The sequence below is a fragment of the Argentina silus genome, assembly GCF_951799395.1.
Source record: "Argentina silus genome assembly, chromosome: 16".
NCBI classification, from domain to species: Eukaryota; Metazoa; Chordata; class Actinopteri; order Argentiniformes; family Argentinidae; genus Argentina; species Argentina silus.
In genome coordinates, this window is record NC_139670.1 from 8,833,312 (window position 1) to 8,853,307 (window position 19,996).

The window sequence follows — 19,996 nt, forward strand, 5'->3', positions numbered from 1 at the left end:
GATGATGGGAAAATGGCCTTCCTGTTAAGGAGCCCTTGAAGTGATTGATAACCACGAGGATAGAAGGCAACGTTCTATGACCAATCACGCTTTCCTCATGTCATTGTAGGCATAAACAAAGGAGGGGCCATATAGTCACTGGCCGGTGCTGTGACCCACTCCCCTGCCAGACACATGCAGTGTACACATGGCTTTTTAAATGCAGCTGTTTCTCAGCCAGATTCGGTGTGTCTTCCAAACAGAAGCATAACATGCGAATAACGGTTGTAACTCAATACTGTTGTCAATTTTTCAAAACTGACAAACATGTCAGACATGCTTGTTCTTAGATGGAGATCTTAGAAGAGGAATTACCCACACAACTCAATTAAACTAAACTACCTTTGAGTAATGAAAGGAATGATTTTCGTTTAGGAGACTGATCATCACTGAATAATAACTTGAAAATGACGTAATAGGAAATTGAAGAGTGATCACAATCTGTTGATTAAAGTGCATAACCATACAATGGTAAAAATGTTCAAGTGTGACTGAGTTTCTGCTTTTATGGCAATAGTTGTGACTGACTTGAGATATTGCAGATTATATATCAGAGTTTGAGACTAGGCTCAAGGTATACTTACAGACTTGAGATATGAGCTGAAGAAATGAAAAACATACGTAGGTTATTGCTAAAAGGGTTTAGCTACGGCTATGTCACTATCTTTACTATATCTACATCGAGTTGATATACTGTAAACCTGATTCAAAAGTGTGGTTTTGAATTGATTTCCTAAACTCCACAGTCCATAATTAAAGCAAAAGATCACTTTGGCATTATCAATATCAGTGGATAAGTTGGGTAGCAGGTCTCGTTTTTTTGGGGGGGGGGGAAATTCAGCACAGTGTAGTGGGCACCAGCAAACAATTTTTTTTTAATTGGGTCACTTGAGGCAAATGTCTGAGCTGAAATTCATCATGTTGATTGCTGGCCCTGTCTGTGGGGTTGGTTTCTGCAGATGCAGTGAGTCTCTGGAGAGATGTGTAGCGCTAACCTCACTGCTGAGAGCAGCTCATTACCTTTGTTACTGAACCCAAATGTCTGAACCCAAATGATAAATGACTCACTTTTCATGGACTGCTCTGACAGCCGGTGGCACTGGGTCAACTCTCTATTCAGCTCAGACAGCAGAGAAAGCCTGGCCGTGATGAGACAAGGCCTCAAAAATACCCATAATGTGATGATTCTGTCAGCAAGCTGCCCAGGTGGTGTGTGGGATGGATAAACGAAGCAAGTCCCACTCGGATGTCAGTTTTAACCGTAAATCCTGTGATTTTCAGTGATTTCAGTCGTAAATTTGTCAGAACTTTCCTTTCCAGGAGACATTCCATCGCCTGCTGGCATTGAGGCTACGCACTAATGCGGGAGACATCCGGATATCTCTAAGAGGGGGGGGGGGGGGGGACTGGGGGCTGTCTGCAGTGCAGCAGTCATTGCTCTCAGAGGGACATTGATGTAAACTACTCTGTAAGTCTCCATGAGGGAGGTATGGCAGAGGACCCAGTCTGGTGAAGACTGTGTGATCACACACGGACATGTTGGCAGGGACCAGACGGGTAATGGAGGGGTTTTCATGCCCCTCGGACATCCATGACCAAATCAGTCAGAGTGGTCATTTAGTCTGAGCCAGCAGTAAGAAAACAAGTCGAGGGGAGATTGGGGTCTGGCCAAAAGCAACATGGCCGACGTGCTGTCTTTCACTCGTGATGAGCACCCCAGGCAAATATTCTGTGAATGAGAGCATATTTCTCCCCCAAATTCATCTCTCTACCAGAGGTGATTCATGCATGATGTCATGTGGGATGAACATTTTAAATGGTCTTATGTGTGAGGGGCCATGGACTGTGTCTGTTCTACCGATTATATACATAATCTGTCTCTGTGAATAGGCCCATGAATTAAAGGATGAGAACAGTGAAGGAATATCAGTAATTAGATGTAGACATTAGACAACAATGATAAATTCATACCAACCGTCAGAGAGGAGTCATGAGGTTCTAGTAATGAGAGTAATCTTCCATGAGCTCCTCCCATGATGAAAGCTGATATGATCTTTCTCTGCCTAGGAGCGATAGCCTTAAGACAAACCAAAGCTTTGGTAAGGACTCCTGGATCAGCAAGCCTTTATCGCTGTTGTAGGACATGTAAAGCATGGTGTGAAAGGGCCCAGTGATTCCCGTTGGGCCAGTAGAAGGTATTTTAATGGCTGGCTGACCCCAGTAGCCATGGCTGTCACCACCTCTCTCACAGGGCCGCCATTGTGCTGCTGTTAACTAGACATCAAGACCTGAGGTACCCAGGAGGGTCTGCAGGTCCCCTCCGACTGAGGGTCACGTAAGAATGACAAGGAAAACAAGAACATCTCACAGAAGGTCTTAAAATCACATGGTTGAATAGACCAGGAAGGGAGACATATCTTTACAGATATTGTAGTGCAGAGTTGTGTGAAGAATTGATGTTCTGATGGTAACACTATAAGTATTTCATTCAGAATTATACCCCCTATACAAAAGGGAAGAACATGGACATTATTGTGCAAACTAAATTATTAGGTTCAGAATATTTCAAACACCTTGCAAATGCCAAAACTGTGCAACCCTTTTAAGATCACTGATTATTCAACTTAAGTGGATGCACACTGAATAGACATAACAGCTTTTCAAATACTACATTTATTCATATTCCATATTTGGTCGACAGGCTGCAGTTATTCTACGATGAGGGAGATTTGCGGGCTAGACTCTCGTTGGCTGCTTGACTCGAAGCGTCACCATCTGTCATTGCTATAGCAATACCCCCTGGTCTCTGCTAGTAAGACGAATCAAGTGTGCGCTATAAGCTGAGGAGTGCACCTTTTGTAACAGTGAACTCCACCAGCATCTTATACGTAAACAAACAAACCAGCGCATACTGGAATTTCTGCACCTGGGGCAAATAAATATTCAGTGGGTTAAAGAAATATTCATTCGTTTTGAAGACCTCAGTTGATGGAATAACTCACTTTGAATATTAGAAATGGCGATTATATTCTTACATCTGGTGCATTTGTTAGTCTTTATAAATGCCGATATCGTGAAAGTTGCATCAGAGGATCCGTCCGAAATTACGCAGCAGGACAGCGATATCCATGGAACAACCGATGACACCTCCGCGCGCGAGAGCGCAAACCAGGACATGGTCTCCATCAATATGTTTAAAGTCTATGAAAAATACAGTAAGGAACCAAACCGCCAAAAAGACGGAAATACAGTGAGAAGTTTTAAAGCAATCCAAGGTGAGTCTTCCTCGTCATTTACAACAATAAGACAGATAACCCAACATTAATATTTTGGTCGACAGACAGCTTAGATTGCATTGTAACCTACTTTTACTACAGTTTATGAGCTTTAGTTTCAGTCTAGTAAAGTGACTTGTAATAAGACTCAACAAACCATAATTTTCCAAGACTAATAAGTAAATCGATGAATGCCCATGTGTGTGATTTATAAACCCACATTCTCCATCACCCTTCTAAATGCGCCAATGTGACCAGAGAATAATGTACAGTAGCCACTGTTAAATATCCCGGAGATGTTAGACAACAGCCTATTATCACACTCAGTCACTATTATTACAGGCAGATGAAGAACTCTCTTAGGGGCGCTCTGCTAAGCATTTCCATATGTCTCAGCAATATCTCAGAGGCAATGTCAGGGGCAATGTTTACCTTCTGAACAGTAGTGGGAGTTAAAAGACATATAAGAATATTTCTTTCAATCAATCAGGATTGCACTATACTGTTACTGTACACAATTGTGGCGTATTTTCACATTGTTTGGCTATTATAAATGTTGTTTTGTAACATTCCAGTTGAAGAAAGCTTTGAAATGGTAAAGTACTTATTGAACAATACAGCATTAGATATCCATTTGATCTTACAGTCCATGCCCTAACCCTAACCCTAACCCTGCCATTATCATTTCTTGCAGGAGTCTCCAAGAACAATGTCTGGTTCCAGTTCAACCTGTCATCCATCCAGGAGTCAGAGGTCATCCTGTCTGCTACATTCCACTTCCTGGACCAGCGGCCACGCCACAGACCCTGGATCTGCCGGCGTTCCCGAAACCCCTCCTGTCGTCTCCAGCACCTCCAGCAGCTGCCTCCCTCCCAGCTTGTCTTCCATGGCACATCCCCGAACTCTGCCTTCGCTACCCCGCTGGGTAACGTCACCCTGCTCCCCCCCAGGAGGGGATCCTGGCAAATGAGGGACGTTTCCGCCGTAGTCAAAGAGGCTAGTGCCCTGAACGAGCTACTCATCACAGCTGAGTTTGATTTCGGGGTGAGGCAGCAGAGGAACCATGAGGGCCTTTCGCCGTCCAACCTGCCGTACGTACTCGTATACGTCAATGACACGGCCATATCTGAACCCAACAGTGTGGCCATGACCCTGCAAAGGTATAGCCCCTTCCCTGTGGGCGAGGAAGCAACCCAGTCCCCCAACGCATCTCCCCCAGCCTCCAGGGTCAAGAGGGAGGTGTCCCCACTGGACCAGATCCAGACTAACAGCCTCCCAGAGGTGCAGTACAACACCCTGAAGAACCATGAGCTTTGGCAGAGCACCTATTTCTCCCCCAAGAGTAAACCCTCTACTAAAGAGGGCCGCAAGCAGGGTCAGGAGAGTAGTGAGGGAGTGAATAAGCCTCAGGTGCTGAGCTTTGATGAGAGGACCATGAAGAAGGCTCGGAGGAGACAGTGGAGTGAGCCGAGGGTCTGTGCTCGGCGATACCTGAGAGTGGACTTTGCAGACATCGGTTGGAGTGAGTGGGTGTTAGCCCCTAAAGCGTTTGATGCCTTCTACTGTGCTGGGACCTGTGGATTCCCCATTCCTAAAGTAAGAGCATCAGTCTTTTCAGTGTGTCATGTAATAATATATTTGTTTTATACTTCTCTGTTGCAAAATAATTATTTTATACTTCTCTCTTCTCTGTATGTACTTTACTATTCCACAGAAAATAGGTTAGATAGATACACTGAGCTGTATCTCTTGATCAATTATTCATCAACAGAATTCATATTTCAGCGGAATCCATACTTCAGAATTCATACTTTTTTTTAGTATAGTGCTGAAAACCGGCTAAATCTGAAAATAATCTATTGATGAATAATAAAAAAAAAAATAACACCTTACTTATTTGACAAATGTGACATAATAATCATTCTTCCTTGCGAAATAAATACTCTGTGACTTCATCCTCTGTTCCCTCTGTGGCTCGCAGGTCGTTCAGCCCTCCAACCACGCCACCATCCAGAGTATCGTTAGGGCGGTGGGAATTGTTCCTGGCATTCCGGAACCCTGCTGTGTTCCAGACAAGATGAGTTCTCTTAGTGTCCTATTCCTGGACACCAGCAGGAATATGGTGCTTAAGGTTTACCCAGACATGTCTGTGGACACCTGTGCCTGCCGGTAGAAGGACCCGGAAAGGCTCTCAATAAGGACAGGGAACCAGATGGAGTGATCGCCAGGAGAGAAATTCAACTACTACAAGTGATAAAAGTAAAATAGCTTGGGATGAGACTGCAGTGGATGAACTCATTGTGGACGGAAACGTGGATGAGGGTTTCTGGATCTGTGAGAAGCAACTCTCAGATCAGGTGTGTAAATCACACAGAAAATCTGTCGCCATTCAAGAGGCCAAGTGTTGGGGAGTTTGGGTCAGGACAGACTTTCAAAAATGACTCCAGAGTAACTCAGATACTGGATCTATTGTCATATTATGCACTAGACTGGATGACTGGAGTGCTTATGAGGAGTCTTCTTAGGGCATCAGTATAGAATGTCACTCTGATATTCAAAAGCTCAATCTCAATATGTACATAGTAAAGTTACTAATACAACTAAATGGGATTTATATTTGTAAATAGTATGATGCAAAAAGCGTGTTTTGCAAGTAGTTACTTCAGTGTTCACTATGTAGTTCAATTAATCTATCAAGCTAAGAGATCTGTGATTATTGCATGAGATACATTTACTATTTTGATCAATATTTCAATATTTGTTTTTATGTTTATAATGTACATAGTCAATGACCATGTTATAAGGTCACAATTTGAAAGATAAATAGTTTTTCTCAAATTGTGAATCATGATTTCAGCTCTTACCATTTGTCATAGGAAAAGGGGTGATATGTAGCACATTGCTGCCACCTGCTGTTCTGCATGAAACAGTGTAACAAGTGTCAGTGTGGGGCAACAATGAACTTAATGAAAACATTGGTAACACTTTACATTAAGTTGCCCCTATACCTGTGTAGTAATATTGTAATTAATGTAGTAACAATATTGTATTAACATGTTGTTACATAATCATTAGGTAATTACATATTATATGGAGTTGAGCGGTTTATGTTATTACACAATCGGAACAAACACTGTTCCTTATTCCACTAGTGTATTAACACAAACCGTTCAACTCCATTACTATGTAATTACAAGGAAAGTGCAAATGTACTATGTAACAGCATGTTATTACATTGTTGTTACCAGTGTAATTAGAGTTACTACACAGGTATAGGGGCAACATTATGTAAAGTATGACCCAATCATTATAAAGCTTGGCTCTGGCTACTTATGGAATACTACTTCGGAAGTATTAAACCCAACATTGTCAGAATGTATATTCCCCCATTATAAAAATGTGCATGTATACTTTATTTAGGCTTTGTCAGGTAAACATAAAATTGTATAATTTGTGTATTAAGTTAATATAGGTACAATGTCAGCTTAACATAGAAATAAATTGAATTGTACATAAACTGGGCCATCGTGTATACTATGATGGAAAGCAACACAATTGTCTGTTTTGGGTTGTTACAAGGAATGTTTTGCGCACTTTTTCATCTCCTATCTCCACCAGCCTCATCAGGGGAGGCTGGTGGAGGTAGAAATCGGAAGACGGGCTCATTGTACTGCATACGATGCCCTATTCCTCATGTTAGTCTCACCGGGACGGTCTCAGCTGACCAGACTTGACCAGTCTTTAGTTCTACTCTCTCATTACTAAAAACAAACAAAAAAAACAGTGGTCATCTTCTAGCTCAAAGAGATACCGTTTTCTTCCCTCATGTCAAAATTCAATATATGTCAATGAATATTTCCCTAGTCCGTACGGCAATGTATTCCATAAAAGGGGTTTTGAGCAGTCAGTAAACCAGAATAAAGCAGAATTATGAAACCCAGAGTGAGCCAAATATTGAGTGAATGTGTGAAAGACAAACTCCACAGTGCTGTAAAGTGCCGGGACTATTCAGGCTAATGTCCTCTGACACATTTGCCTGGAGTGTACCCCCCACGATGACATGAGACCCCAGCTACTGTGTGCGTGCGTGCGTGCGTGCGTGCGTGCGTGCGTAGACTGCTTATGGTGAAGTAGGATTTATACCCAACACAGAGAGATGCTCCTTAATTTTATGAAACACTTCTTCAAGAGCTACAACATAAACTGAACATAAACTAATCATAATAACTTTGGGGTTGAAAAGGAATTATATTGCTATTTTTTTTTTTTTTTTTTATATAGCATGATTTGTTTCTTACACATGAAAGATTCCTAAGAAACTATCTCTTGTATATTGATGAAGCTTCCAAATAACACATTGCATGTATTTAATTGAACTTCCCTGATCTTCTATATTGTGATTTCTGTTGGCCCAAGAGTTGACCTGCAAGTGGGAAGAGACTCAGGGAAAGTGTTTGTCAGTAGCCTCACAGTTTCCAGCGCTTCCCTCATTATCGCTGCGATTCTGTCAAATGTTTACAGAATCTTCATTAACTGCAATCCCCCTAATGATAACAAAGCCTAAAAGAAGACATCAATGGTCAAGATAAGCATGGCCGTGCTACTATTTTGGTTGACATGAATGTGCTGTTTATTCTAGAGCATGGGAGCGGACCTCAGGACTGTAAGCCTAGCATAGGGAATCTCAATTTCAAACATTGTCGCCCAAAGTCAGTTTTAAGTACATAGTGGGAAGGTACTGTAAACTGTGTTGATCAGAAAGGACCTGTCTAAAGATGCAGTACTCAAGAAGTTTCCTGTTCCAGATGTGTCTCAGTCTGTTGGTGTCCACTGGGTCCTGTAGGTGCAAGCCACTGAACAATGCCATTCAAACTGAAGACCATAAGGGTTTCTTACAGTCATCAGAGCAAGACGTCGTCGAAGAGGATGACATGGACTCCAGGTTAGAGAGCTTTCTGGGAACCATAAAGGAAGAGTTTCTGAGGAAACTGAACTTATCGGATGTGCCGCAAGAGCACAGCAAGGTATACCCTCCGCAGTTCATGATTGAGCTGTACAACAAGTATGCGTCTGACACGTCCGCTATGCCTCGATCTGATGTCATTCGCAGCTTCACTGTTCAAGGTATGTATCCAAGCAACGGATCAAACAGGAATTTTGAATAAAGGCTCATAAGTGTGATAAGATAGTTCGATGGTATGTTTAGAATTCAGAAACAAAAAGTCTATAATCCGAGCTGTTCAACATTCACAAATACATGATAATGTGAGTGTGCCCCTGGGTATTGTTAGTGTTGTGTTTGTGTGTTCACTAAACCTGTGAGTGTCACCAGGGCTATTAACCTCAGTGGTAGTAATGTAGCCCACTTTATTAAAACGCTTTACTCTATCACATCTTATGCAGATGTCAGTCAATCCGAAAGAAATGGCACCAAGACAAAACACAGACTGCTGTTCAACGTAACAGTCCCGAACCATGAAGAGGTCACCATGGCGGAACTCAGGCTATTCACCCTATTGGATCAAAGGGCAACAGTCTCCAATGGGATCCAGGCCACCATCAAGGTCTATGAAGTGGAGTATAAAAGCAACAAGCCCACGGTCCACCTCCTGGATGGTAAAGAGGTTGTTCGGACCGATCACTCCTGGGAAGCTTTTGATGTGACCAGTGCCATCCAGGGTTGGATCAAGTCGGGCCGCGGTGCGAGTGAATTTGAGGTTGTGGTCGAACGCTGGGACTGTGGGCCTTTTAAAGGCGGAGGTCTGGACGTAAGTGTGGGTTTAGGGGAGAACACCTCAGCCGCTCTGATCGTCTTCTCTGACGATTTCGGGAGCAGGAAGAGGGAGGCCAAGAAGGAGCTGAAGGAGATGATACTTCATGAGGAGGAGACCGTCTTTTCAGGGACTAACTGGCAGGGAGATTACAATGAGATCCCTGTGGACCTGCATCCCAGACAGAAGAGGCAAGCAGAGAGCAACTACTGCCGACGGACCTCCATGCGTGTGAGCTTCAGGGATATCGGCTGGGACAAGTGGATCGTAGCCCCTCCAGAGTACGATGCCTTTGAGTGCAGAGGGGTGTGTTATTTTCCCCTGACTGACGACATGACCCCTTCTAAACACGCTCTCATCCAAACCCTGGTCAATCTAAAGAACCCCAAAAAGGCCAACATGGCCTGTTGCGTTCCGACCAAACTGGACCCTATCACGGTCATGTACCAAGAAAATGGCATCATCACTGTGCGACACCTGTATGAGGAGATGAAGGTGGCAGAGTGTGGGTGTAGGTAGTGAGAGGAAGATCTGTGGTGGTGGTGGTGGAGGTCCCCCTTTAACCTTATTGTAAATCTGTACATTACTATTGTAAGTTGCATTTCCTTTGTTTTATCTCACATATGCTCTGCAAACGCACAGTAGTTGTATAATATAGCCGACTATACATTATTCAGTTATTTATAGATCTGTTAATGATCCTAGAAAATAAAAAGACATCCGAAAATTTAATTATTGACAATCCTAAACTCCATGATGAGACGGATTAATCCGAAATTAGTATTTTCTCTTATTATATTTTCTTAACCCACTACTATAGTCTGTTATTTTAGATCGTATGTTTCACAATATCAAGATACAATTTTGTACATAATGTTGTTAATTTATCAGTTGGCTTTGACAAGGACTATCTTGCTCTATGTTGTGATAATCATGGATTTTTTATGTATCTTTATAATAGCATTGTCAGAGGGGCATTTATGAAAATCAGTGATTGTAACTGACTTGATTTTAATTAAATATGTACTTATATCTATCCATGATGGACATTTCTCATTAGATTCACATTACTGTACATTTACTCGATGGGATTGATTAACAGTATATGAACAGAACTGATATACTTGGATGTGTACTCCCATGAAGATTAGAGACTTTAAATCTGGGAGTCAAACAACAACAAAGACGTCTCCACACCACTCTAGTTATTACCACTCTCAATACCATAGATGGAGCTATGGATGCAAGGACTGACCAGCAATAAGATGACAATTATAGTATTGACCATGTTTTGAAGCTATACAGTGTTTGTTACAAACAGTAAAACAAGCTCATATTTTTGGTTCGGATGGGGTAAGACAGTTGAACTAAGCCCATAAGGCATTTATAAGCTATATTATTCCATAATCAATGACTATACTACGTATATCATTAATTAAAAAGTCAACAAATGTGGATGTACCAATCTCAGATTGCCCCTTTAATGTCTGAAAGCCGCCTGTTTCAGAGAAGGCTGGTGGAGGTAGAAATCAGAGACTGGGCTCACTGAAACGCCTGGAACAGAATGAGGAATGGCATCAAGCACGTGTTTGGTTGATACCATTCCTGATTCCATTCAATGCATTACAATGAGCCCATCCTCCAATTTCTACCTCCACCAGCCTCCACTGGTCTGTTTCTGTAATTGGGCATGAAGCGTCTAGACATTCACCTAAGGTCAGATTTGTGTTATAGCTCCTAATGGTAAAACTTTGGGTTTGTGGAGGTGATTAGCTGATCCTAGATCTATGTCTAGCAGGAACAGACTGGCACCGAGGCTGGCCTTTGGATGTGAATTTGCTCCATAACTGTACTTCTGAGCTGCAGTTGTACTGTACTACTGGATGAATATGATGCTTGTGAATATATCAAGGTCAAATTTTGGGGCCTCTGTTCCTTTCAATAGTGTGTAAAGAGCGCTCTCTACAGGTGGACAGACACCTTGTAATTTCAATACAATCATACATGTTTGACCTTTGAATGCATACTTCTCTATAAGTAAACGTGTTCCTTTATTTATTGTCTGTTCTTTGGTTGCATTTAACCTTCATCTCAAGAATACGCATCTCCAATAAAAGTAAGTAAAAGTGCATCCAAAAAACCTTGCGAGATAAGATAAGATAGATAAATATGCATTTCAGAGTGATTAAGAACATTATTCATTTGTCCATGTACATCGATGCAATATGCAATTCATTGTTCATGGTTCTCTTCCTGACAATGCAAATGTTTGTCAGGGAGGGAAGGAGAGGACATAGAAATGGACATAACTGCTTCGCAATAAAACAAATATAGCTCAGTCTTAACAAACCACCTTTTTATTAAAAAAAAGATGTGCAGTCTCATTTAAGTCTCATTTAAGCCATAATTGTTTCTAGACCACTAGTGCTTAAATCGGGTCCCCTCAGATGATCCCCGTTCTGTCCACAGTGCCAAACACTCCCTCGCAAATGACGCAGTGAACAATGCACCACGGCTGGAGTCTTAAAATGAGATTCCAGGTCCTGATTGGTCACAAGAAATCGCCAGACGGGATTATGTAAAACATGGGGTATTAGAAGTTTAGCGAGATTAACGGTACACTGGACCGCATTAGCATTAGCATTCAATGCATTAGCATTGAAAAGGAGTGTTGTTGCGTAACTCCATGTTCTAAAGTAATCTGGTAAGGGGTGTATTATAATCACTCAATTTCAGTGTCAAACTCACTCAACTCTGAATCCTATGGAGTGAATATACTGCAGTAGGAAGGGAATACATATACCCTAAGGGAATACCCTAACCCTAACCCTAACCCTAACCCTAACATTTACAAACATGAGAAAATAAAAAACATGGCTCCGTAAAGTTGTTGTTTTGTTTTTTTTCATGACCACTGCTGACCACTATTTTTTTTTTTTCATGACCACTGCTAAATTGAGAGCACAGTTGTCATCCAGGGTGTGTTGCATGGTGCTTATTACATGTACACAAACGGTGTAATCATGTCATCCACTTCGTGACGCAGCCATGGCCTCCCAAACCCTGACTTTATTTTCCACCTGGCGGGAGCACGATGTCTTTCAAATGATCAGGAGTTTCACATGAGCTTTCACACCAACCAGGTGGCCTTTCAGGTCTGCTGCTACACTGTATCGAATTCCCTTCTATTGTATCTTCAAAGGATATGAGATGCAATATGAAGATGTATATGAAATGTGTAAAGTGTTGAAATGATAAACATAAATGCAAGTTCTGATTAAATGCTTTGTATTTCATTTTTAAAATGGAATCAAAATGGACACAATGTTTCATGTGACAATTAGCACTAAAATGTATCTACACCGTGAAGCCTCTGTCTTATGAAATGACATACAAGTAAAGTAAAAGTAAAAAAAGGGGTATTCAAATAAACCTTTAGGATACCCAAATACTGTACATGATAAGACCTTCGGGACCACATCTGCATTTTTGTCTGCTATTGTCTAGCTGATGCACCGAAGATAATGCGATTAAAGGTTTAATGGGAGCAAAAGCCTCTTATGTCATTGTTGTTGTGGCGGTGAAAACGTTCTCTCCCAACAAAGGACTGTCGCTCGGAAAGAATACACTATAACACAGGATGAAGCAGATAAAATAAAACATTTTCCACCGCAATGGCAGGGTGTCGACTCTCTCCAGCACTGCTTGTGCTCCTCTGTCATGTTCTGTGTGCCAGCCTGTCTTTCCAGCCGGCTTTGGTGCTGGACATGGCAAAGATTCTCCTTGAAAACTATTGCTTCCCAGAAAACCTGGTCGGGATGCAGGAAGCCATCCAGCAAGCCATCAACAGTGGAGAGATCCTCCAGATATCTGACCGGAAGACCTTGGCGGCTGTACTGACAGTCGGTGTGCAAGGTGCACTGAATGACCCCCGGCTGACCGTATCTTTCGAGCCAAACTTTGTCCCTGTGATGCCGCCCGCCCTCCCTTCTCTCCCCACAGAGCAACTCATCCGCCTTGTCAGGAACTCAGTGAAGCTGGAGGTCCTGGAGGGCAATGTGGGCTACTTGAGGATCGATCGGATTATAGGGGAGGAGACGGTGGCCAAGCTTGGCACACTCCTCAGGGATAACATCTGGAACAAGGTTGCCCAAACCTCCTCGTTAATCTTTGATCTGCGCTACAGCACAGCTGGGGAGCTGTCTGGGGTCCCTTTCATCATCTCCTATTTCTCTGAACCAGAGCCACTCATTCACATTGATACTGTGTTTGACCGACCCTCTAACACTACCAAGGAGCTGTGGACTCTGTCATCTATCATCGGAGAGAGGTATGGAAAGAAAAAAGACCTTATCATTTTAACCAGTAAGCGCACCATCGGGGCGGCCGAGGCAGTTGCCTACACTCTAAAGCATTTGAAGAGGGCTATCATTGTTGGTGAGAGGTCCGCTGGGGGATCAGTGAAAGTGCAGAAGATAAGGATTGCAGATTCTGGTTTCTACATCACAGTTCCAGTGGCCAGGTCTGTTAACCCTATCACAGGCCAGAGCTGGGAGGTGAGTGGAGTGACACCGTCTGTAAATATCAATGCCAAGGAGGCTGTTGGAAATGCCATGTCTCTACTTGCCGTCAGAGGTGCTATTCCAAAAGCTGTTGAGAGCATCTCAGAGATCATCAGGGAGTTCTACTCCTTCACCGATAGAGTTCCGGCTCTCCTCCATCACCTGGAGTCTACTGACTTCTTCTCTGTCACCTCAGAGGAAGACCTTGCAGCTAAACTCAACCATGAACTCCAGACTGTGTCAGATGACCCTCGTCTGATGATCAAACTCACCCAAGACCACCCGGTGATTATTGAGGACGACTTTGAACCTGAGAATATACCTGATGACCCGGTGTTCCTCGGGACCCTGGTGGATACAGTTTTCAAAGTACGTGTCCTACCAGGAAACACTGGTTACATCCGCTTTGACAAGTTTGGTGAGGCGTCCGTTATGGCTAAACTAGAAGAGCAGATTGCCAAAAAGGTGTGGGAGCCTCTAAAAAACACTGACAACCTCATCATCGACCTACGCTTCAACACAGGCGGGTCCTCTGCTTCCCTTGCCATCCTGTTCTCCTATCTCCAAGACGCATCACAGAAACTTCACTTTTTCACCATATATGACAGGATCCAGAACACCACCACTGAGTATAACACATTGTCCGGCCTTTTAGGTTCACTCTATGGGTCTAAACGTGGTGTGTATATACTGACCAGCTACTACACTGCCAGTGCTGGGGAGGAGTTTGCTTATCTGATGCAGTCGATGCACCGTGGCACTCTCATTGGGGAGATCACATCCGGAACCCTGATGCATGCCAAGTCCTTCCAGGTGGAGGACACAGATATTGTCATCACTGTCCCCTTCATAAACTTCATAGACAATCATGGGGAGTGTTGGTTGGGTGGAGGGGTGGTGCCTGACGCCATAGTCCTTGCTGAGGATGCAGTGGACCATGCCAATGAAATCATAGTATTTCACAGGAAGGTTCGCTCCCTGGTAGAGGGGACAGGTGAGCTCCTGGAACTACACTACGCCATCCCTGAGGTCGCCACCAAGGTCAGCAAAGTGCTGCTTACCAAATGGGCTGAGGGCTCCTATAGGTCAGTTGTCGACTATGAGTCACTAGCCTCCCAGCTGACTACGGACCTCCAGGAGACATCCAGTGACCACCGGCTTCACATCTTCTACTGCGACATTGAACCTGAGTCCCTACATGATGTGCCAAAAATTCCTACATCTGAGGAGGTGGGCTACATCATTGATGCGCTGTTCAAGATAGAGGTGCTGCCAGGGAACGTGGGATATCTGAGGTTTGACATGATGGCAGATGTCGAGGTGGTGAGAGCCATTGGCCCTCAGCTTATCAAACTGGTGTGGAGCAACATGGTGAATACTGACACTCTGATCATTGATATGAGATATAACACAGGCGGTTATTCCACAGCCATACCCCTCCTGTGTACGTACTTCTTCGATGCGGAACCCCTGAGACATCTTTACACTGTCTTTGACCGCTCCACATCCACCATGACCGAGGTCATGACCCTGCCACAGGTCCAAGGGCAGAGGTACGGCTCAAGCAAGGACATCTACATCCTCACTAGTCACATGACAGGGTCAGCCGCTGAGGCATTTACACGGACCATGAAGGACCTGAACAGGGCGACAGTGATCGGAGAGCCGACCATCGGAGGGTCACTGTCCAGTGGCACGTACCAGATTGGGGACAGTATCCTGTACGCCTCCATCCCAAACCAGGTGGTTCTGAGCGCTGTCACTGGGAAGGTATGGAGTGTTTCCGGAGTCGAGCCACACGTCGCAGCCCAGGCAAGCGATGCTCTGGGCGTTGCACAGAGAATCATTGCAGCAAGGCTTACGAAGCGAGATCAAAGGAAATAATTATTGTGTTTAGTCATATTTCCTTTAAAAGGGCAATTTGGGATTCAAACAATAAAAAAATTGTCACCCCGCCACTTGTTTTGGTTAGCTAGTGGATGCAAGGACTGACCGTCCATGAGATTAAAATGATAGTTTTAACCATGTTCTGAAGCTATACAGTATTTTGTTTACAAGAAGCTTATATTTTGGGTTATGGTGGGGTAAAACAGTTGAACTAAGCTCATGAGGCATTTGTAAGTTATATTAGTAAGTTATATTCTTCCATAATCAGTGACTATATATCATGAATCATTCATTTAAAAGTAAAAAAAGAAAAAATGGATGTGCAAACCCCAAATTGCCACTTTAACTGTTTCTTTTCTTTGTTCTGTCTTTGTGAATTAAGATTTTCTGTATTGTTTTAAGAGATTTAATATTTCAATAATTTCCCTGAAACCTCAAAAGGGACTGGTGATTTGATCTGACCACCCCAATGAAATGAGAAGGTGGTCAGCAAACGGGACAACATCAAGAAAATGTATGTTTATCGTGCTAAACAGAAATTTAGGCAAACATACTGTATCATCTAAATGCCTCCTTTGAGGAAAGTGTTTTATTTTATTTAATCATTCAAGTCGTACTGTAGATTGCACACTAGATTGCACATTGTGTATAATTTGGGCACCTTATGAAATCCTCTTTTTTTGCACTTGATTCTAAAAACATATCCCAGATGTATGCAGGACTGGGATGAATTGCCTTTTATGAATTTGGCCTGTGTTATTTTGTTTCGTAATTTTAGTAGATTTGATGGTACATTTCCTTGGTCACCTTTGATTAATATCTACTGTATTTGTTTAATCTGTTTGCTATTACTCGACAGGCTACAGTATTTGTGTTGGCCTAAATCTGTGATTAAGTAGAGAGGGTTCACCTACAGTTTACCATTTTATTTTTGTTGTATTTTGATTATTGTGAGTCATTCATCACTCATGTTTTACATTCATTCATTATTTTAAAAAAAACATCCTCTCGCCATAATCTGTGAAAGTTTTAAATCAGTCAGTAGAGGGAGCATGTCCCACATAAAACTTGTGGTAACTATTATCTGTAGCAACAGTGACTGAGTTACTGAGAATGTACATCCACATCTATAGTCATTGTGAACCAAATAGACAAAACACCACTATCTATTTTACATGGGTGTAAATTACATTTTATTTAGGGATTAATGTCATTGCTTGCTGGTGTTTTTCTTTCCATTTTTAATCAACACTGATTGAATAAACTATTGAATAAACTGTTGAATAAACTTCAGAGCTCAATGTCATAATTCATCAAGTGTGAGAAAAAGGCTTCAGGCTAGCCAATGTGGGTCTAGAAGGGATGGTGGTAGTGGTGGTGGTGGTGGTGGTGGTTCCAAGTACAGTATATTGTACGTCTTATATCTTGGGAAACATGTTGCACCCACTTGGCTAGCTTGTCATTCTTCTGTCTTACAAAAGCACCCAGGATAATACGATTAAGGGTTTATTGTGGGGAAAATCCTCTTATGTGTGTATGTTAACAGAATGCTTACAGTGGGAACAGTCTCATTTGACAAAGGACCTTGTTGCAGAAGAAGGTTCCTCCAGAGAACAGCTTCCACTGTGGTCTATTGCTACTGTATCTAGAAACCAGACAACATGGCAAGAGCTCTCCTCTTGTTGGCATCTCTGGTGGTCCTTGGCAATGTATTTTCCGTCCGCGGTGGTTTCCCACCACAACTGATTGTGGATATGGCTAAAATTCTCATGGACAACTACTGCTCACCAGAGAAACTAACTGGCATGCAGGAGGCGATCGATGCAGCCAGCAGCAACACAGAGATTCTCAGCATCCCAGACGCTGACACTCTCGCCTCAGTCCTGACTACTGGGGTCCAGAGGACCATCAATGACCCACGTCTGGCCGTCTCTCATGAGCCCGACTACGTCCCTGCAGCCCCCCCCGTAATGCCACAAATGCCCCCAGAGCATCTTATTGCTATGCTTCAGAGCTCCATCAAGTTGGATGTTCTGGAGGGCAACATCGGCTTCCTGAGGATTGACCACATCATTGGTGAGGAGATGGCGAACAAGATCGGCACTATGCTCCTGGAACTGGTTTGGAACAAGATCCTCCCCACATCCGCGTTGATCTTCGACATGCGCTACACAGGCACCGGGGAGGCGTCAGGCATCCCTTACATTGTCTCTTATTTCACTGACGCTGAGCCTCTGATTCACATCGACAGCGTGTATGACCGTCCCTCAGACACCACCACAGAGCTGTGGTCCATGCCCACCCTGCTGGGCGAACGGTACGGCACCACCAAGCCTCTCATCATCCTTACCAGCAAGAACACCAAGGGCATCGCTGAGGACGTTGCTTACTGTCTAAAGAACCTCAAGAGGGCCACCATCGTTGGGGAGAAGACCGCTGGGGGTTCGTTGAAAATTGACAAGATCAAGGTTGGGGACACAGACTTCTACGTCTCAGTGCCCGTGGCTAAGTCCATCAACCCTATCACTGGCAAGACCTGGGAGGTCACCGGCGTGACTCCTGATGTTGAAGTCGATGTTGAGGATGCTCTGGCTGCAGCCATTGAAATCATCAAACTCCGCATGCAGATCCCTGCTATTGTCGAGGGCGCCGCAGCTCTGGTGGCTGAAAACTATGCCTTTGAGAATGTCGGCGCTGATGTTTCGGAGAAGCTGTCAGGACTCCTAGCGAGCGGCGAATACACCATGATCTCGTCTAAGGTAGATCTGGAGACTAAACTCTCTGCTGATCTCAAAACACTGTCTGGGGACAGGAGTCTGAAGACTACTTCCAACACCCCAGCCCTGCCCCCAATGGTAAGAAATTAATGGTTTATTTTGAGTTTATTTTCAGAGTGCAAAAATGTTATGTTTTTTGTTGTACAAAATCATATGAATGGATAAAGACACTTCTGACTTCTTCGTTAATTAATAAATTAATTTGTTCTCATGCCTATGTAATAACATTGTTATTTCATTATTAACAGAATTGTATTAACATGTTGTTACATAGTAATTAGTATGGAGTGGAATAGGGACTGATAGTAGGGACTCTATGTTGATTTCAGAATTACACTCCAGAAATGCTCATTGAGCTGATCAAGGTCTCCTTCCACACGGATTTGTTTGAGAACAACATTGGCTACCTGCGCTTTGACATGTTCGGCGACTTCGAGGAGGTTCAACCCATTGCCCAGATCATTGTGGAGCATGTGTGGAACAAAATTGTACACACTGATGCTATGATTCTTGACCTCAGGTAGGATTTATTTCTTGAGTGTATATCACAACTCTGTATACATATTCACAATTCAGAGAGTGGCTTGCAGTTGGTGGGTGGAGAGTACAACTGCAGGAGGAGGAATTATTAAAAGAAGTTCATCTGCATCAGTGGAGGCTGGTGGAGGTAGAAATCGGGGATGGGCTCATTGTAATGCATGGAATGGAATGAGGAATGGTATCAATGTCTGATACCATTCCTCATTCCATTCCATGCATTACAGTGAGCCTGTCCTCCAATTTCTACCTCCACCAGCCTCCCCTAATCTGCATTGATCTTGAATGAGTGTGCAAAATGTTTTTGCAGAAACAACGTGGGTGGGCCCACCACTTCCATTGCAGGCTTCTGCTCCTACTTCTTTGATGAAGACACGCATGTCCTGCTGGACAAGCTTTACGACAGACCCTCTGGCACCACCAAGGAGATGTGGACCCTGTCTGACCTCACTGGTAATAAACTTGCTTAAGTCACAATGCCATGATATATACTGTATTGAGTGTATCTATTTGCATTTGAAAAAGTGCTATGACAGTTTGTATTATTTACAACATTCAAGCTTTCTTAGCTTTTACAGTTTAATTTTCAACAATCCCCCCCCCCCCTGCCCCTAAGGTGAGAGGTATGGCAAAAAGAAAAGCCTGATCATCCTGACCAGCGGAGCCACGGCCGGTGCTGCAGAAGAGTTTGTCTACATCATGATGAAGCACGGTCGAGGCATAATCGTTGGCGAGACAACCAGCGGTGCCTCCCACCCCCCGCAGACCTTCCGCGTTGCAGAGACCGACGTGTTCCTCAGCATCCCCACCATCCACTCAGACACAACCCATGGCCCCGCCTGGGAGGGGGCCGGTGTCGCCCCTCACATCCCAGTGCCTGCTGAGGAAGCCCTTGATACCGCCAAGGTCATCCTCAACAAGCACATCAACGGCCAGAAGTGAATTCCCTGACCGGGATGTTGTTGGCAATCAAATAGTTTAGGATCTTATTAAGTTCTCAGAGGAGTGAAGTATGTAGGGTACAATTCAATGATCTCCATTGACAGTTTATAGAAAGCCAGCCACTGCACCTAAGCCTTCTCTAGCCTGTTTGTAATCTTCTCCTTTTACAAAGAATGTGACACATTCTGAGCTGGGTCATTGTTGGT

At 43.5% G+C, this 19,996-nt stretch overlaps 3 protein-coding genes across 3 annotated transcripts; all 3 read left to right on the forward strand.

Moving 5' to 3' along the window:
- Positions 1–3,055: 3,055 nt before the first annotated feature.
- Positions 3,056–5,487, forward strand: LOC310817611 (growth/differentiation factor 10-like; the record flags this gene model as incomplete). The annotated part of the gene is made up of 3 exons (XM_083688255.1): positions 3,056–3,314; positions 4,009–4,910; positions 5,296–5,487. 3 exons carry the CDS (start codon positions 3,056–3,058, stop codon positions 5,485–5,487), a joined length of 1,353 nt encoding a protein of 450 aa, XP_083544381.1.
- A 2,602-nt stretch (positions 5,488–8,089) lies between these two features.
- gdf2 (growth differentiation factor 2) lies at positions 8,090–9,604 on the forward strand (the record flags this gene model as incomplete). The annotated part of the gene is made up of 2 exons (XM_083687026.1): positions 8,090–8,438; positions 8,718–9,604. The coding sequence occupies 2 exons, from the start codon at positions 8,090–8,092 to the stop codon at positions 9,602–9,604; spliced, it is 1,236 nt and encodes a 411-aa protein (XP_083543152.1).
- A 3,155-nt stretch (positions 9,605–12,759) lies between these two features.
- Positions 12,760–19,790, forward strand: irbpl (interphotoreceptor retinoid-binding protein like; the record flags this gene model as incomplete). Its single annotated transcript, XM_083687641.1, has 6 exons — positions 12,760–15,503; positions 17,081–17,090; positions 17,184–18,389; positions 18,641–18,831; positions 19,159–19,301; positions 19,465–19,790. 6 exons carry the CDS (start codon positions 12,760–12,762, stop codon positions 19,788–19,790), a joined length of 4,620 nt encoding a protein of 1,539 aa, XP_083543767.1.
- Positions 19,791–19,996: the final 206 nt, after the last annotated feature.